General features: G+C 45.1%; 3 protein-coding genes across 4 annotated transcripts in view; 2 read left to right on the top strand and 1 right to left on the bottom strand.

Moving 5' to 3' along the window:
- Positions 1-13,000, top strand: part of LOC128617183 (uncharacterized) — a 60,480-nt gene extending 47,480 nt beyond the window's left edge. For both annotated transcript variants that reach the window (XM_053640222.1, XM_053640223.1), the window contains 7 exons: positions 6,875-6,913; positions 7,087-7,179; positions 7,386-7,481; positions 7,712-7,730; positions 7,815-7,872; positions 7,977-8,051; positions 8,154-13,000. In XM_053640222.1, coding sequence (XP_053496197.1) covers positions 6,875-6,913; positions 7,087-7,179; positions 7,386-7,481; positions 7,712-7,730; positions 7,815-7,872; positions 7,977-8,048 — 377 coding nt within the window. In that variant the 3' untranslated portion in view covers positions 8,049-8,051; positions 8,154-13,000. The remainder of the gene's footprint in view (positions 1-6,874; positions 6,914-7,086; positions 7,180-7,385; positions 7,482-7,711; positions 7,731-7,814; positions 7,873-7,976; positions 8,052-8,153) is intronic.
- LOC128617184 (CD276 antigen homolog) overlaps positions 1-13,064 on the top strand; it is a 158,540-nt gene that overhangs the window by 105,178 nt on the left and 40,298 nt on the right. The gene's annotated exons all lie outside the window — the stretch shown is intronic.
- Positions 1-13,064, bottom strand: part of LOC128617195 (7-methylguanosine phosphate-specific 5'-nucleotidase-like) — a 144,282-nt gene that overhangs the window by 58,496 nt on the left and 72,722 nt on the right. The window lies entirely within an intron of this gene.

Below are 13,064 nucleotides of genomic sequence, written 5' to 3' on the forward strand. Positions count from 1 at the left end.
GCTGCACCCATTGACGGGCCGGTCCAAAGAACCGGGACCACATGAATCGGAGCCAGTGCTTCTCCTCTGGCTTAGGGTCTGACAGGCTGGAGAAATAGAATTGACAATCTACCAGGAAATATTCTGGGGCACCGAAAAATCCGTGAAATGGATCAGGAAGCTCCATAAATGTCCATTGTGGGAAGTGGACTGAGTCCATAGCGGGGACGGTTGGCGTCGACTTCCAGGTTCTGCATCTCCTCCATTCTCCTGCTGCATCCATGTTTAGGCGGAAGATTCTGTCACGAATCGTGACGGTGCAGAGATAGGACGGATGCAAGTGCAGGATGAACAGTTGTTTATTTGAAAGAGAGACAGGCAGACAAATCCAAAACGTGATCCAAAACGTAATCCACAAACATGCAAGAGGTCAGGCGATTGGCAGACAGGCATACACGGGGCTGGGAGGCGCACGGTATATATGCGGACATAATCAGCGTCTAAACTGCTAGCAGCTGAGAGCAATACAGACCCACATGAAATCCCAGCCAATGACAGAACAGGGAGGAGACATGACAGAAACATAAACAAAACACACGTGTCCAGATGTCACTACGGTCAATAACGGAAAAGCAGGTGCTCGCGCATTCGCGCTTAGAGCACGCTGCTTCAAGGGGGAATCATGACAGGTGCTTTGTAACAGTCTGTAAGTTTCCAGGTTTTTGTGATGTAAGAAAATGAAATCAAGATAAAATCATGTTAGAACCTTTTCTACCTTTATTGTGACATTTTAACCTGCTAATTAAAGAGAAAAACACAAAAAAAAATCATTTTAGGGAAAAACCCCCGAAAAACAAATTGGAAATGTGGTAGTGTTCAGAATCAACCAATCACATTAAATCTCATGTTAAATACTAATTAGTGTACATCTGCCATCAATTAAAGTGACTGATTAACCCCAAATAAAAAAAAAGTCCAGCTGTTCCTACAGGATTTTCCTGACATCATCTTGGTAACATCCATCTGGAAACGCCCTGGACCACAAAGAGCTTACAAAGCGAAGCAGTTACGAGATCTCATTGTTGAAAAATATCAATCAGAAGAGGGTTACAAAAACAATTCCAAGGCATTGGATATACCATGGAACACTGTAAAGACAATAATCAACAAGTGGGGAAAATTTTACCACAGTAAGAAAATATTACTAAGAACAGGACGTCCCTCTAAAATTCATGAGAAGACCCGGGGAAACGGCTACAGCAAAATTTAAAGATTTACAGCATTTTCGGGCAAGTTCTGGTTGCTCCCTACATGTGACAACAATCTATGTTATGGGCTATGGGGTAGGGGGGCAAGACGGAAGTCTTTTTCAACCAAAAAATTAATTAAAAAAACACATCCAATCTCCCAAAACCATGTGGAATAATGTCTAGTGATCTGATGAGACCAAAGTTTAACTTTTTGCCCAGAATATCAATATATAGGTTTGGCTAAAAAAAAAAAAAACTACATACAGCACATCACCAAAAGAACACCGTCCCCACAGTGAAGCATGGTGGTGCATCATCATACATCAGGGCTGTTTTTATTCAGCTGGAACTGGGGCTTTAATCAGGGTGGAGGGAATAATGAGTAGATTTGGCGTAAAACCTTAAGGCTTCTGTTAAAACACTTACGATGAAGAGGAATTTCACCTTTTAGCATGACATTACACACACCTTGCAGGTGCAACCTAGACACATCATCTGTGATGTAACCTGGGGTCATCGGTTGTTTTGGGTCTTTCAACATCATACACCATTGCCCGAGTGATCCAGGCAAACCCTCGGCAGCCAACCTCAATGGGGAGGCAGTGGGTCTTGTATCACCTGCTATGGCATTCACCTGCCAACTCCTCGTACTTGGTCCTCTTCCCTTCAAATGCCTCTTCCATTCAGTCCTCCCAGGGCACAGTCAATTCTAATAGGTCCACCTGCCTTGATGGTTCTGAAAAGAGGACCATGTCAGGTCTAAGTGTGTTCATGGCAATGGTTTTTGGGAATTTGAGCTGCCTTCCCAGGTCGACCCTTAGCTGCCAGTCCTGGGTTGTTGCCAGAAGTCCCCCTGCAGGGTTCCTGCTCTGTGGTGGTTTCTCTCCAGCCCTAACAAATGCGATCAAGCGCTGTGCTGGCTGCCAGTGCCTACTGAGAGAGATCCCTGTGCTGATGGCTTCTGCGATAACCCTTAGCACCTGGTCGTGGTGCCACCGATAACGTCCCTCTCCCAGGGCTTTAGAGCAGCCACTTAATATGTGCTCCAGGGATCCTCTTCTTTGGCACAGAGGGCATGCAGATGTGTCTATCAGGCCTCAGGAAAAGAGGTTGGTTGGGCTGGGGAGGACATTATAGACTGATTGGATAAGGGACTGGATCTGATGTGGCTCCGCTTTCCACAACTCTGACCACAAGATCTTTCAATCCATTACCTGTTCCCATCGAGTCCATGCCCCTTGTTGTCGCATCCCCACCATCCTGCTGATGTGTCTTTCTTGCATCTCTGCTCAAATTTCTTCTTGGGCCAGTCAACGGCGGTCCTTTCCCCGGCCTTGTCGTATCGAGGTCTTTGGATCCAGCCAAGCCCTGTATGTCCTGACACCACTGTCCCCACCAGCACACCAGCTTCAGCCTGGTTGACTGCCTCCTGGGCCCTCCACTTCCTACCCATCCTCACCTCTATGTCAGCCGAGAAGACTTGACAACAACCCAAAGCAAACCTCCAGATCAACAAAGGAATGGATTCACCAAAACAAGTCCAGAACTAAATCCAATCAAAAATCTGCGTGGTGACCTGAAGATGTACCAAACTGATTGACTCTTGCCCAAAAAGATTGAATACTGGGATAAAATCTAAAGGTGCTTCAACTAAGTATTAGTTTAGTTTAGTGTACAAAATTATGCAACCAGATTATTTATTACTTTTTCCCCCTAAAAGGATTCTTATTGTGTTTCACTTTAATTAATAGGTTAAAATTTCACAATAAAGTTAGAAAAGGTTCTGACATGATTTATCTTGATTTAATCACAAAAACCTGCCATTTTAACAGGGGTGTGTAAACTTTTTACAGGCACTGTATTCTAAAGGAGCTATACACGGTCATTCCCTTACCATCTTGAAGATAAAGAGAAAAATATATAAAAGAAGCCAGAAATTGGAAACTCCTCTTTCCTGGAGATTGTTCTACATTTACATTTACATTTATATTTATTCATTTAGCAGACGCTTTTATCCAAAGCGACTTACAAATGAGAAAATACAAGCAAAGCGATATATCAAGCAGAGAACAATACAAGTAGTGCTACCATACAAGATCTATTAATTGAGTTCTAGAAGAAGCAAAGTGCACAGAGCAGAGGTGTAAGTGCAATTTTTTTTTTATGAGTTGGTGAGGTGTTCACAGAAGAGGTGGGTCTTTAGCTGTTTTTTGAAGATGGTGAGAGATTCTGCGGTCCGGATTGAGGTTGGAAGTTCATTCCACCACTGAGGAACAGTTAGCTTGAAGGTTCTGGAAAGGGACCTTGAGCCACGCTGAGTAGGAACTACTAAGCGTCGGTCGCTAATCGATCACAGATTGCGTGAGGGAACATAAGCCTTCAGGAGAGAGTTGAGGTAGGGGGGTGCTGTTCCAGACAAGGTCTTGTAGGTGAGCATCAAGGCCTTGAATTTGATGCAGGCAGCTACAGGAAGCCAGTGGAGGGAGATGAGGAGGGGTGTGATATGAGTTCTCTTGGGCTGGTTGAAGATGAGGTGTGCTGCAGCCTTCTGAATCATCTGAAGGGGTTTGATGGAGCTGGCTGGGAGGCCCGAAAGTAGTGAGTTGCAGTAGTCCAGTTTTGAGATAACAAGAGTCTGGACTAGTATCTGTGTAGCCTGTTCGGTGAGGTAGGGTCTCATTTTCTTAATGTTGTACGGGATGAACCTACAGGACCGTGCAGTTGTTGAGATGTGGTCTGTAAAGTTCAAGCTGTCATCAAGAATCACCCCAAGGTTCCTGGCCGTCCTGGTTGGCTTGAGAGTGGTTGAGCCGAGCTGTACAGTGAGGTTGTAGTTGATCGCGGGACAGACTGGAATGACGAGAAGCTCAGATTTTGCCAGGTTGAGCTTAAGATGGTGTTCCCTCATCCAGACCGAGATGTCCGACAGGCAAGCAGAGATACATGCAGAGACGGTTGAATCGTCAGGCTGGAAGGACAAATAGAGCTGGGTGTCGTCAGCATAGCAATGATATGAGAAGCCATGAGACTCAATCACCTGCCCTAGAGATGTAGTGTAGATAGAAAAGAGGAGTGGACCCGGAACTGACCTCTGTGGAACACCAGTTGTGAGTTGCTGAGTTTCAGAAATACCTCCCCTCCATGATACCTTGAAGGATCTGTCAGAGAGGTAGGATTCCACCAAGCGCAGAACCATTCCAGTGATGCCCAGGCTGGAGAGCTGTGTTCTCATGAATCTTCCACAACATTTACTGTAACTACAGCCATGGGGAAAAAGAAAGTACACCCTCCAATTCTATTTTTATTTATTTTCAGGCGTTAAATAACAGTTGTGTGGTCGTCACCAACTTCTATAAACAAATAAATAACCTTAGATGATGATAAAAAAAACCACAACAGGTTTCAATATGTAGTTGTTTTTTCCCTAAACGTAAACCAAAATTCAGAAACTAGGTGGGGAAAAAATAAATACACCCTTCCTGCTTCCACGATCATTAAGAGAGTAATAAACAGCCAGGTGTTACAGATGAAACATCAAGAAGTGTGACTACCTCTATAAAAACAGAACTTATGGCAGTTTGGTGTTCTGGAGCACATCATGCCAAGAATAAAGGACATCAGCCATGAATACCCATCAATCTGGGAAGGGTTATAATTGAAATTCACCATTCTCCAGTGAGAAGGATGGAGAGTCTTCAAGACAGTTGCCTTCTCTTCCCAGGAGTGAGCGTTCCAGCAAATTCATCCCAAGTTTGGACCGTTTAATCCTCAGAGATACAGTATCTCACAAAAATGAGTGCACCCGTGACATTTTTGTAAATATTTGATTATATCTTTTCATGTGACAACACTGAAGAAATGACATTTTGCTACAATGTAAAGTAGTGAGTGTACAGCTTGTGTAACAAAGTAAATTTGCTGTCCCCTCAAAATAACTCAACACACAGCCATTAATGTCTAAACCACTGGCAACAAAAGTGAGTACACCCCTAAGTGAAAATGTTCAAATTGGGCCCAATTAGCCATTTTCCCTCCACGGTGTCATGTGACTTGTTAGTGTTACAAGGTCTCAGGTGTGAATGGGGAGCAGGTGTGTTAAATTTGGTGTCATCGCTCTCACACTCCCTCATACTGGTCACTGGAAGTTCAACATGGCACCTCATGGCAAAGAACTCTCTGAGGATCTGAAAAAAAGAATTGCTGCTCTACATAAAGATGGCCTAGGCTATAAGAAGATTGCCAAGACCCTGACACTGAGCTGCAGCACGGTGGCCAAGACCATACAGCGGTTTAACAGGACAGGTTCCACTCAGAACAGGCCTCGCCATGGTTGACCAAAGAAGTTGAGTGCACGTGCTCAGCATCATATCCCGAGGTCGTCTTTGGGAAATAGACGTATGAGTGCTGCCAGCATCCCTGCCAGGGTGGGGGGTCAGCCTGTCAGTGCTCAGACCATACGCCGCACACTGCATCAAATTGGTCTGCATGGCTGTCGTCCCAGAAGGAAGCGTCTTCTAAAGATGATGCACAAGAAAGCCTTCAAGCAGTTTGCTGAAGACAAGCAGACTAAGGACATGGATTACTGGAACCATGTCCTGTGGTCTGATGAGACCAAGATAAACTTATTTGGTTCAGATGGTGTCAAGCATGTGTGGCGGCAACCAGGTGAGGAGTACAAAGACAAGTGTGTCTTGCCTACAGTCAAGCATGGTGGTGGGAGTGTCAGTGTCAGGGGCTGCATGAGTGCTGCCGGCACTGGGGAGCTACAGTTCATTGAGGGAACCATGAATGCCAACCTGTACTGTGACATACTGAAGCAGAGCTTGATCAGTATGAAGTATTCCAGCATGATAACGACCCAAACACACCTCCAAGATGACTACTGCCTTGCTAATGAAGATGAGGGTGAAGGTGATGGATTGGCCAAGCATGTCTCCAGACCTAAACCCTATTGAGCATCTGTGGGGCATCCTCAAATGGAAGGTGGAGGGAATATATTGACACTTTGGGCCCAATTTGGACATTTTCACTTAGGGGTGTACTCACTTTTGTTGCCAGCGGTTTAGACATTAATGGCTGTATGTTGAGTTATTTTGAGGGGACAGCAAATTTACACTGTTACACAAGCTGTACACTCACTACTTTACATTGTAGCAAAGTGTCATTTCTTCAGTGTTGTCACATGAAAAGATATAATCAAATATTTACAAAAATGTGAGGGGTGTACTCACTTTTGTGAGATACTGTATTAAGAGTACCCCAAGAGCTTCATACTGTGGCCTCTGTAAGCACATTTCTGGAGTATTGGCATCTGTGAAATGTTTGGCCAAAGCATCTTGAATGGTCATTACACCGCTGTATCTAATCATTCCGAGGGGTTTTATCATTCAGTAGTTGTGAGTAATTTAATGGGTTAGACAGTTAGAAATGTGGTGTCCATGTGCATGGTTGTGAATGTCCTGCTGAAACGGTCTGATTTTGAGCAGCTTCAATTACCACTGCTGTGCAAGTTTGGGGTGCCACTAGTGCATTGTTATTTATATGGAATTGGAAAACATGTACTGGATTACACAGAAGGGAACCGGTTTTGTTTCTATTATCACAGATCTTGTATAAATTCACTGATTTCACTTTAATCACCACAGATCAAGAATCTGACTCCAGTAACACTGGGACACAACAATGTGAGTACAAAATTATTTTCTGTCAAAGTATAAAGATATTTCTGTCTCAATCAGGATATATCCGAGTTACATTCAGGCCATCAAATACCGTTATTCTATATTCATAAAACAACACACTGAGTTAAAAGGGAGAAGTGAATGTTTTATCTAATCGTCATGTCTTTGTGTTACAGCTTTGTACCATTTGGTTGTGTTCATGTTTGGCTCAGTGGTGGTGGTTCTTGTGAACGCAGTTGCGTTATTAGTGGAGCTCATCCTAAAAGCGCGTGAGTGAACTCTATAATCCATGATTTTAATAATAATACTACAAAAATTCATCACTGTAAAAATGTTAGTGTGAAATTACTGACTTACTAGAGTGAATTACTGATTACTAGAGTAATCAGAAAAATGTTATTGAAACCAGCCCATTTTAATGTATATACGTACAGAACTACAATTTCTTCTCATTTTGAATTATAATTATAAATAGAAACTGGCCAGCGTACAGTGGATCTGCGCGTTATTCTCCTACCGACTGAATCCGTCTTTGCTGTGTGCTGCCTTATTTTACAAATATCTGATTTCTGTAAGTATAATCTACAAACACGACACAGTGTGTGATCTGATGTAGCTGGTCTGTGTACTTTTTCTCATTCTATTGTCGTATCAGTAACAGAAATAAAGTCTCTGACTTATCCCTTAGATCAGACACTACACTCGGTTTATTTACAGCCGGATCTGTTTAGTACTTGTGCATGCTCTAAACATGAACAGTTTCTATTCTAAAACACTGTCACGTTTCCCCATCACACACAGGGAAGAAGAACAGGGAAGGGTACGTGAGTATTGCTGAGGAACATGAATATATAGATAGATGTTTAGATAGATGATATGATCATTTTTGTTCTGGTTATTACAGATTTGGAAAAAACATCGACTGGATGGGACGAACGTGTGGGTGTAAACAGGAACAGAGGGTGAGTACGTCACGGTGTAATATGAAACACGGAAGAAAAAAATGATTAACATCATTAACTTGTGTGGTTTTTACATTAAACATCATACATGTTTATAAACGCAGGACTCACCTCCACAATGTGATGAACGTGAACTTGAGAATCTGGCTCCTGAAGCTCAGACCTCAGGGTCTTAGCAGGTAAGAAGAAAAAAACAACAACACAAGATTGTTCCAGGTGTTATTACTGAAATATTAAATGAAAAGTTTAAGTTAATCATCAGTAATTGTGTGCACATCTAGAAAAGCAGAACGTATGGTTGTTTGGTGTTCTGGAGCACTCGGGTGTATCTCTACATCACGCTGAGAAGAAAGGACATCAGCCATGACCTGAACAGACTGGACGCACTCATCTTGTTATAAAGATGCTTGTAATGTGTTGTATTTAAATATTTTTTTTATGATCTTTTGTGTGACACTTAAATGTGAATTTCTTATCTTCATGTTTGCGCCTCCTGTAGAATAGTTTTTATTATCTAATTGCTAGATATAATGATTTGATTTATTAATTTATTACCTGTTTTGAGACATTTTATTTTATTGTTTAAATCATCTGCAATATTCACCTGAAGGAAAAATGTCAAAAGAACCAATAATATAAATATATATATTGTAAGGGACATAGCCCGGGGGGGGAGGAGCACAGATACGCAGGAAACTGGTTGCAGTGATACAGTGATTAATCTTTTATTTTCTCTTACGTGGTGCTGTCTGAAGTGAGGAGGTGTGTGTGGGTGAGTGTGGGAGGTTTTGTGGGGGGTGTGGCTGGTGTTGCGACGCTCTCGAGGGCGTGTCGGGATTCCCTAGAAGTGTGTGGGGTTTTCCCGTGCCATCATCCACCGTTGTGTGTAAGCTCACTAGCTGGCGTCTTCGTCCGCACCCGAACGTGGTCTGCGAGTTAGTACCCTCCGCTGCACGGGCGGAAGAGCGTCCTCTTATACTTTTCCCCCATCACCTGAGTGGTGGAATTCTCCCGACTGACTCCCCAATCACCAGCCGGTGTTGTGTCGGCGGTTCCACCCCACCGTGACGGTCCTTCCAGCTGATGTTGTGTTTGGCGCAAGGCTGTCTGCTTCGTGCCTGCACGGCAGTTGGGGAAGGAGCGACTTTCTTATCCTGCGCGCCGGCTGTCGGTCCGTTGCAACAGTACCCCCCCCAGCTCCGAGCCTACTGCTGCTGGGTGGCGGGCCCAGAGCGTGTCTCGCCACGAGAGCCCATCTGCATTCCCATGTTGGGCCCCCGCCCGGTGTTGGACCTGGAATGAGAAGTCCTGTAAGGCGAGGAACCAGCGGGTTACCCTGGCGTTCGTGTCTTTGAACTTGGCCATCCACTGTAAGGGGGCGTGGTCCATTACTAGGATGAAGTGCCGGCCAGCCGGGTAGTACCGCAGCTCCTCAATGGCCCACTTTATTGCCAGGGTCTCTCTCTCCACGGCTGCGTATTTCCTCTCAGCGGGGGACAACTTCCGGCTGATATAGAGAACCGGGTGTTCTTCTCCGTCGAAGGTTTGTGAGAGAACGGCACCAAGCCCGGTTTCGGATGCATCGGTGTGCACCGTGAATGGGATGGAAGGCTTCGTGGGCCATGTCCATCAGTCCCCGAGGGCGCCATCCAAAAAGGAGCTCAAAGGGGGTGTAGCCCGTGGACGCCTGGAGCCACTTTCGGACAGCAAAGAGCACGTAGGGAAGGAGGAGGTCCCAATTCCTCCCTTCCTCGTCCACCACCCGGCGTAGCATCCGTTTGAGTGTCTGGTTGAATCGCTCGACCAGCCCATCGGTTTGCGGGTGATAGACTGATGTCTTAAGGTGCTTCACCTGTAACAGTCGGCACAGATCGGACATTAGTTTGGATACAAAAGGCGTACCTTGGTCAGTCAGCACGTCCTTTGGGATCCCCACCCGACTGAACAGGAGTACCAGCTCCCTGGCGATGTTGTGGGAGGTGGCTTTGCGCAGCGGCACCGCCTCGGGGTACCAGGTGGCGTAGTCCACAATGACCAGGATGTACTCATGGCCCCGGGCAGACTTGGGAAGGGGGCCCACGAGGTCCATGCCCACTCGCTCGAAGGGGACGCCGATAATGAGCAGAGGGATAAGGGGCGCCGGCGGGGGCCTACATGGGGCGGTGCGCTGGCACTGAGGGCATTTCTGGCAGAAGCCCCAGACCTCCGCGTCCATCCCGGGCTACACAAAGCAATCCCTCAGCTTTTCCAAGGTGTTTTCCGCCCCCAGGTGGCCGCCGAGGGGATGGGTGTGGGCCAGATGCATTACAGTTTGGGTCTTCGATTTGGGAGCCACCAGGAGGTCCACCTGCTCCCCGCGGCGGCAGGCCCGTTGATAGAGGAGCCCGCCCCGGACAAGGAAGTAAGAGGTAGGGAGTCTCAGGTTAGGGCTCTGGTTGACTCCCTCTATCACTCGCACCTGGACCCAAAAGTGCTTCAGGCGGTCGTCTTCCTTCTGCTCCCATCCAAACTTCCCCTCCCACTTCACCTGGTGAAAGACAGAAGACAGAGGATTAGCGTGTAGGGGGGTCTTACCTTCCATGGCAGCATCTCCGTCGTCCTGGGCCAGGAAGGCCTGCCGGGCCTGGGTCCTCTTCATGCGTTGCCGCGGCCTGCCAGATTCGATAGCCGGGCCCATCGGGAATCCTGGCCAGTCCCTTCCAAGGAGCAGGGGCACCGGGAGATCGGGGATCACGCCCACCTGGAGGGGCCAGACCCCGGCTTCACCCCAAATCTGGACCTCGGCTGCCGGAACTTCCCGGGTGTCCCCATGGATGCAGGTTAAGGGGAGAACCCCCCTTGGGCAAAGTCCTTTGGGGAGAATGGATGGTCGGGCGAGGGTCACCGTGCTCCCGGTGTCCAGCAGGGCGGTTACAGGGCTCCCCTCGACCCACACCGTCAGGGTGGGGCCATCCGGCGGTTGCCGTAAATGGAGGCTTTCGGCAAGCTGCTGCGTAATGGTGTGCTGCTGGATGCTAGTTTCCAGCAAGTGTTTCAGTGCAGGGTCCATGTTTCTCTCTCTTTTTTTTTTTGGTATTTATTTATTTACCTTTTTTTTTTTTGTTGGCGGGTCTGTGCTCTATGCCTGCATCCTCCACCAGTGTAAGGGAAATAGCCCAGGGGGGAGGAGCACAGATACGCAGGAAACTGGTTGCAGTGATACACTGATTAATCTTTTATTTTCTCTTACGTGGTGCTGTCTGAAGTGAGGAGGTGTGTGTGGGTGAGTGTGGGAGGTTTTGTGGGGGGTGTGGCTGGCGTTGCGACGCTCTCAAGGGCGTGTCGGGATTCCCTAGAAGTGTGTGGGGTTTTCCCATGCCGTCATCCACCGTCGTGTGTAAGCTCACCAGCTGGCGTCTTTATCCAATAAATACTATAAGTAATGCATTTCTATAATAGTTGATAACATTTCTTTATTTTTTTTTTAGTTCTTTTGCATTTCAAGAGTTAAGTCTGATTGCAGCGAGAGGAAGCATGGCGTGCTGTATGTTAAAACAATGAGAATTAATTATCTTTAAAAATAAAATACGTAAAGTGTACTCAGACAGGTGAATTCTGTCTGAATTCTGTCTTCTGGGTTTATTATATCATCAATGTCATTATAATATACTGTGTTTGATGCTGGGCAACTTAAATTAAACACTAATCATGAAATCATGTAGTTTGAGGCAACAGCTTATTGACGTAAAGCAGAGGGTTTATTTCATAGGCTTCTCTCCGATAAATAAAAAGTACAGCAATAATAATAATAATAATAATTACTTTTTTATTTTTTTAAACAGAAATACTTTTATTAGGCCTACGTGTAGCTAGAAGTAATCTTTCTGATCACATGGTTACTCTGGATGGTTTTTCTGTTTCATCATGTGCTGCAGTTAAAGACCTTGGAGTGATTATTGACTCCAGCCTATCATTTGATGCTCATGTAGATAATATTACTAGGATAGCCTTCTTTCATCTCAGAAATATTTCTAAAATAAGAAACATATTGTCACTACATGATGCGGAAATACTAGTTCATGCATTCGTCACCTCTAGATTAGATTACTGTAATGCCTTACTGTCTGGATGTTCCAGTAGGAATATAAATAAGCTCCAGTTAGTCCAGAATGCAGCTGCTAGAGTCCTAACTAGAACTAGAAGGTACGACCATATCACACCGATATTATCAATACTGCATTGGCTCCCAGTAAAATCTCGCATTAACTATAAAATACTTTTATTAACCTATAAAGCACTAAATGGTCTCGCGCCACAATATCTAAGCGACCTTTTGGTTTTATATAATCCGCCACGCCTACTTAGATCAAAAGATGCAGGCTATTTGACGGTACCTCGAATAGTGAAGGCTACAGCAGGGGGAAGAGCTTTCTCTTATAGAGCCCCACAGTTATGGAACAATCTTCCTATTAGTGTTCGGGACTCAGACACAGTCTCAGTGTTTAAGTCTAGGCTTAAAACGTATTTGTTTACTCAAGCCTACCCTGACTAGATTCTGTTCTACTACTTCGCAGTCATAATTATCTTTTTTCTCCCTCTCTCCTTTCGCCGAGCCCCACATGAATTTATGGAGATACTAGAGATCCAGATCCTTTCTGCCTCTGGATGGAGCTCAAATCTTCTCTAATTCCAGACTGCTGGGACTACGGCTGCTCCTAAGGCCATACAGACTTCATATAAATCCATAATGAACTTTTTCACACTATCTGTTGTTACCCAGATGAGGATGGGTTCCCTTCTGAGTCGGGTTCCTCTCAAGGTTTCTTCCTCTTAAAACATCTTAGGGAGTTTTTCCTTGCCACCGTCGCCACTCAGTGGCTTGCTCAGTTGGGATAAATTCGCACCTTTAATATCTGTATACCATGTTGATATTTCTGTAAAGCTGCTTTGAGACAATGTCTATTGTAAAAAGCGCTATACAAATAAAATTGAATTGAATTGAATTGAATTAATAATAATAATAATAATAAATATAAAACAATGCCCCTCAATAATAAACAAACAAACAAACAAACAAATAAATAAATAAATAAGAGAAGCTACCATTGATTCTGAGATCCTTCACTATGGCGTGAGCTGGTTCTAAGAATGCTAGAATTCTAGAGGCTCTGGTCTTTATAAAACAGCCCTGTGTGAACGCTCATCATCAACAC

Source organism: Ictalurus furcatus, chromosome 13 (assembly GCF_023375685.1).
Source record: "Ictalurus furcatus strain D&B chromosome 13, Billie_1.0, whole genome shotgun sequence".
Classification (NCBI taxonomy): Eukaryota; Metazoa; Chordata; class Actinopteri; order Siluriformes; family Ictaluridae; genus Ictalurus; species Ictalurus furcatus.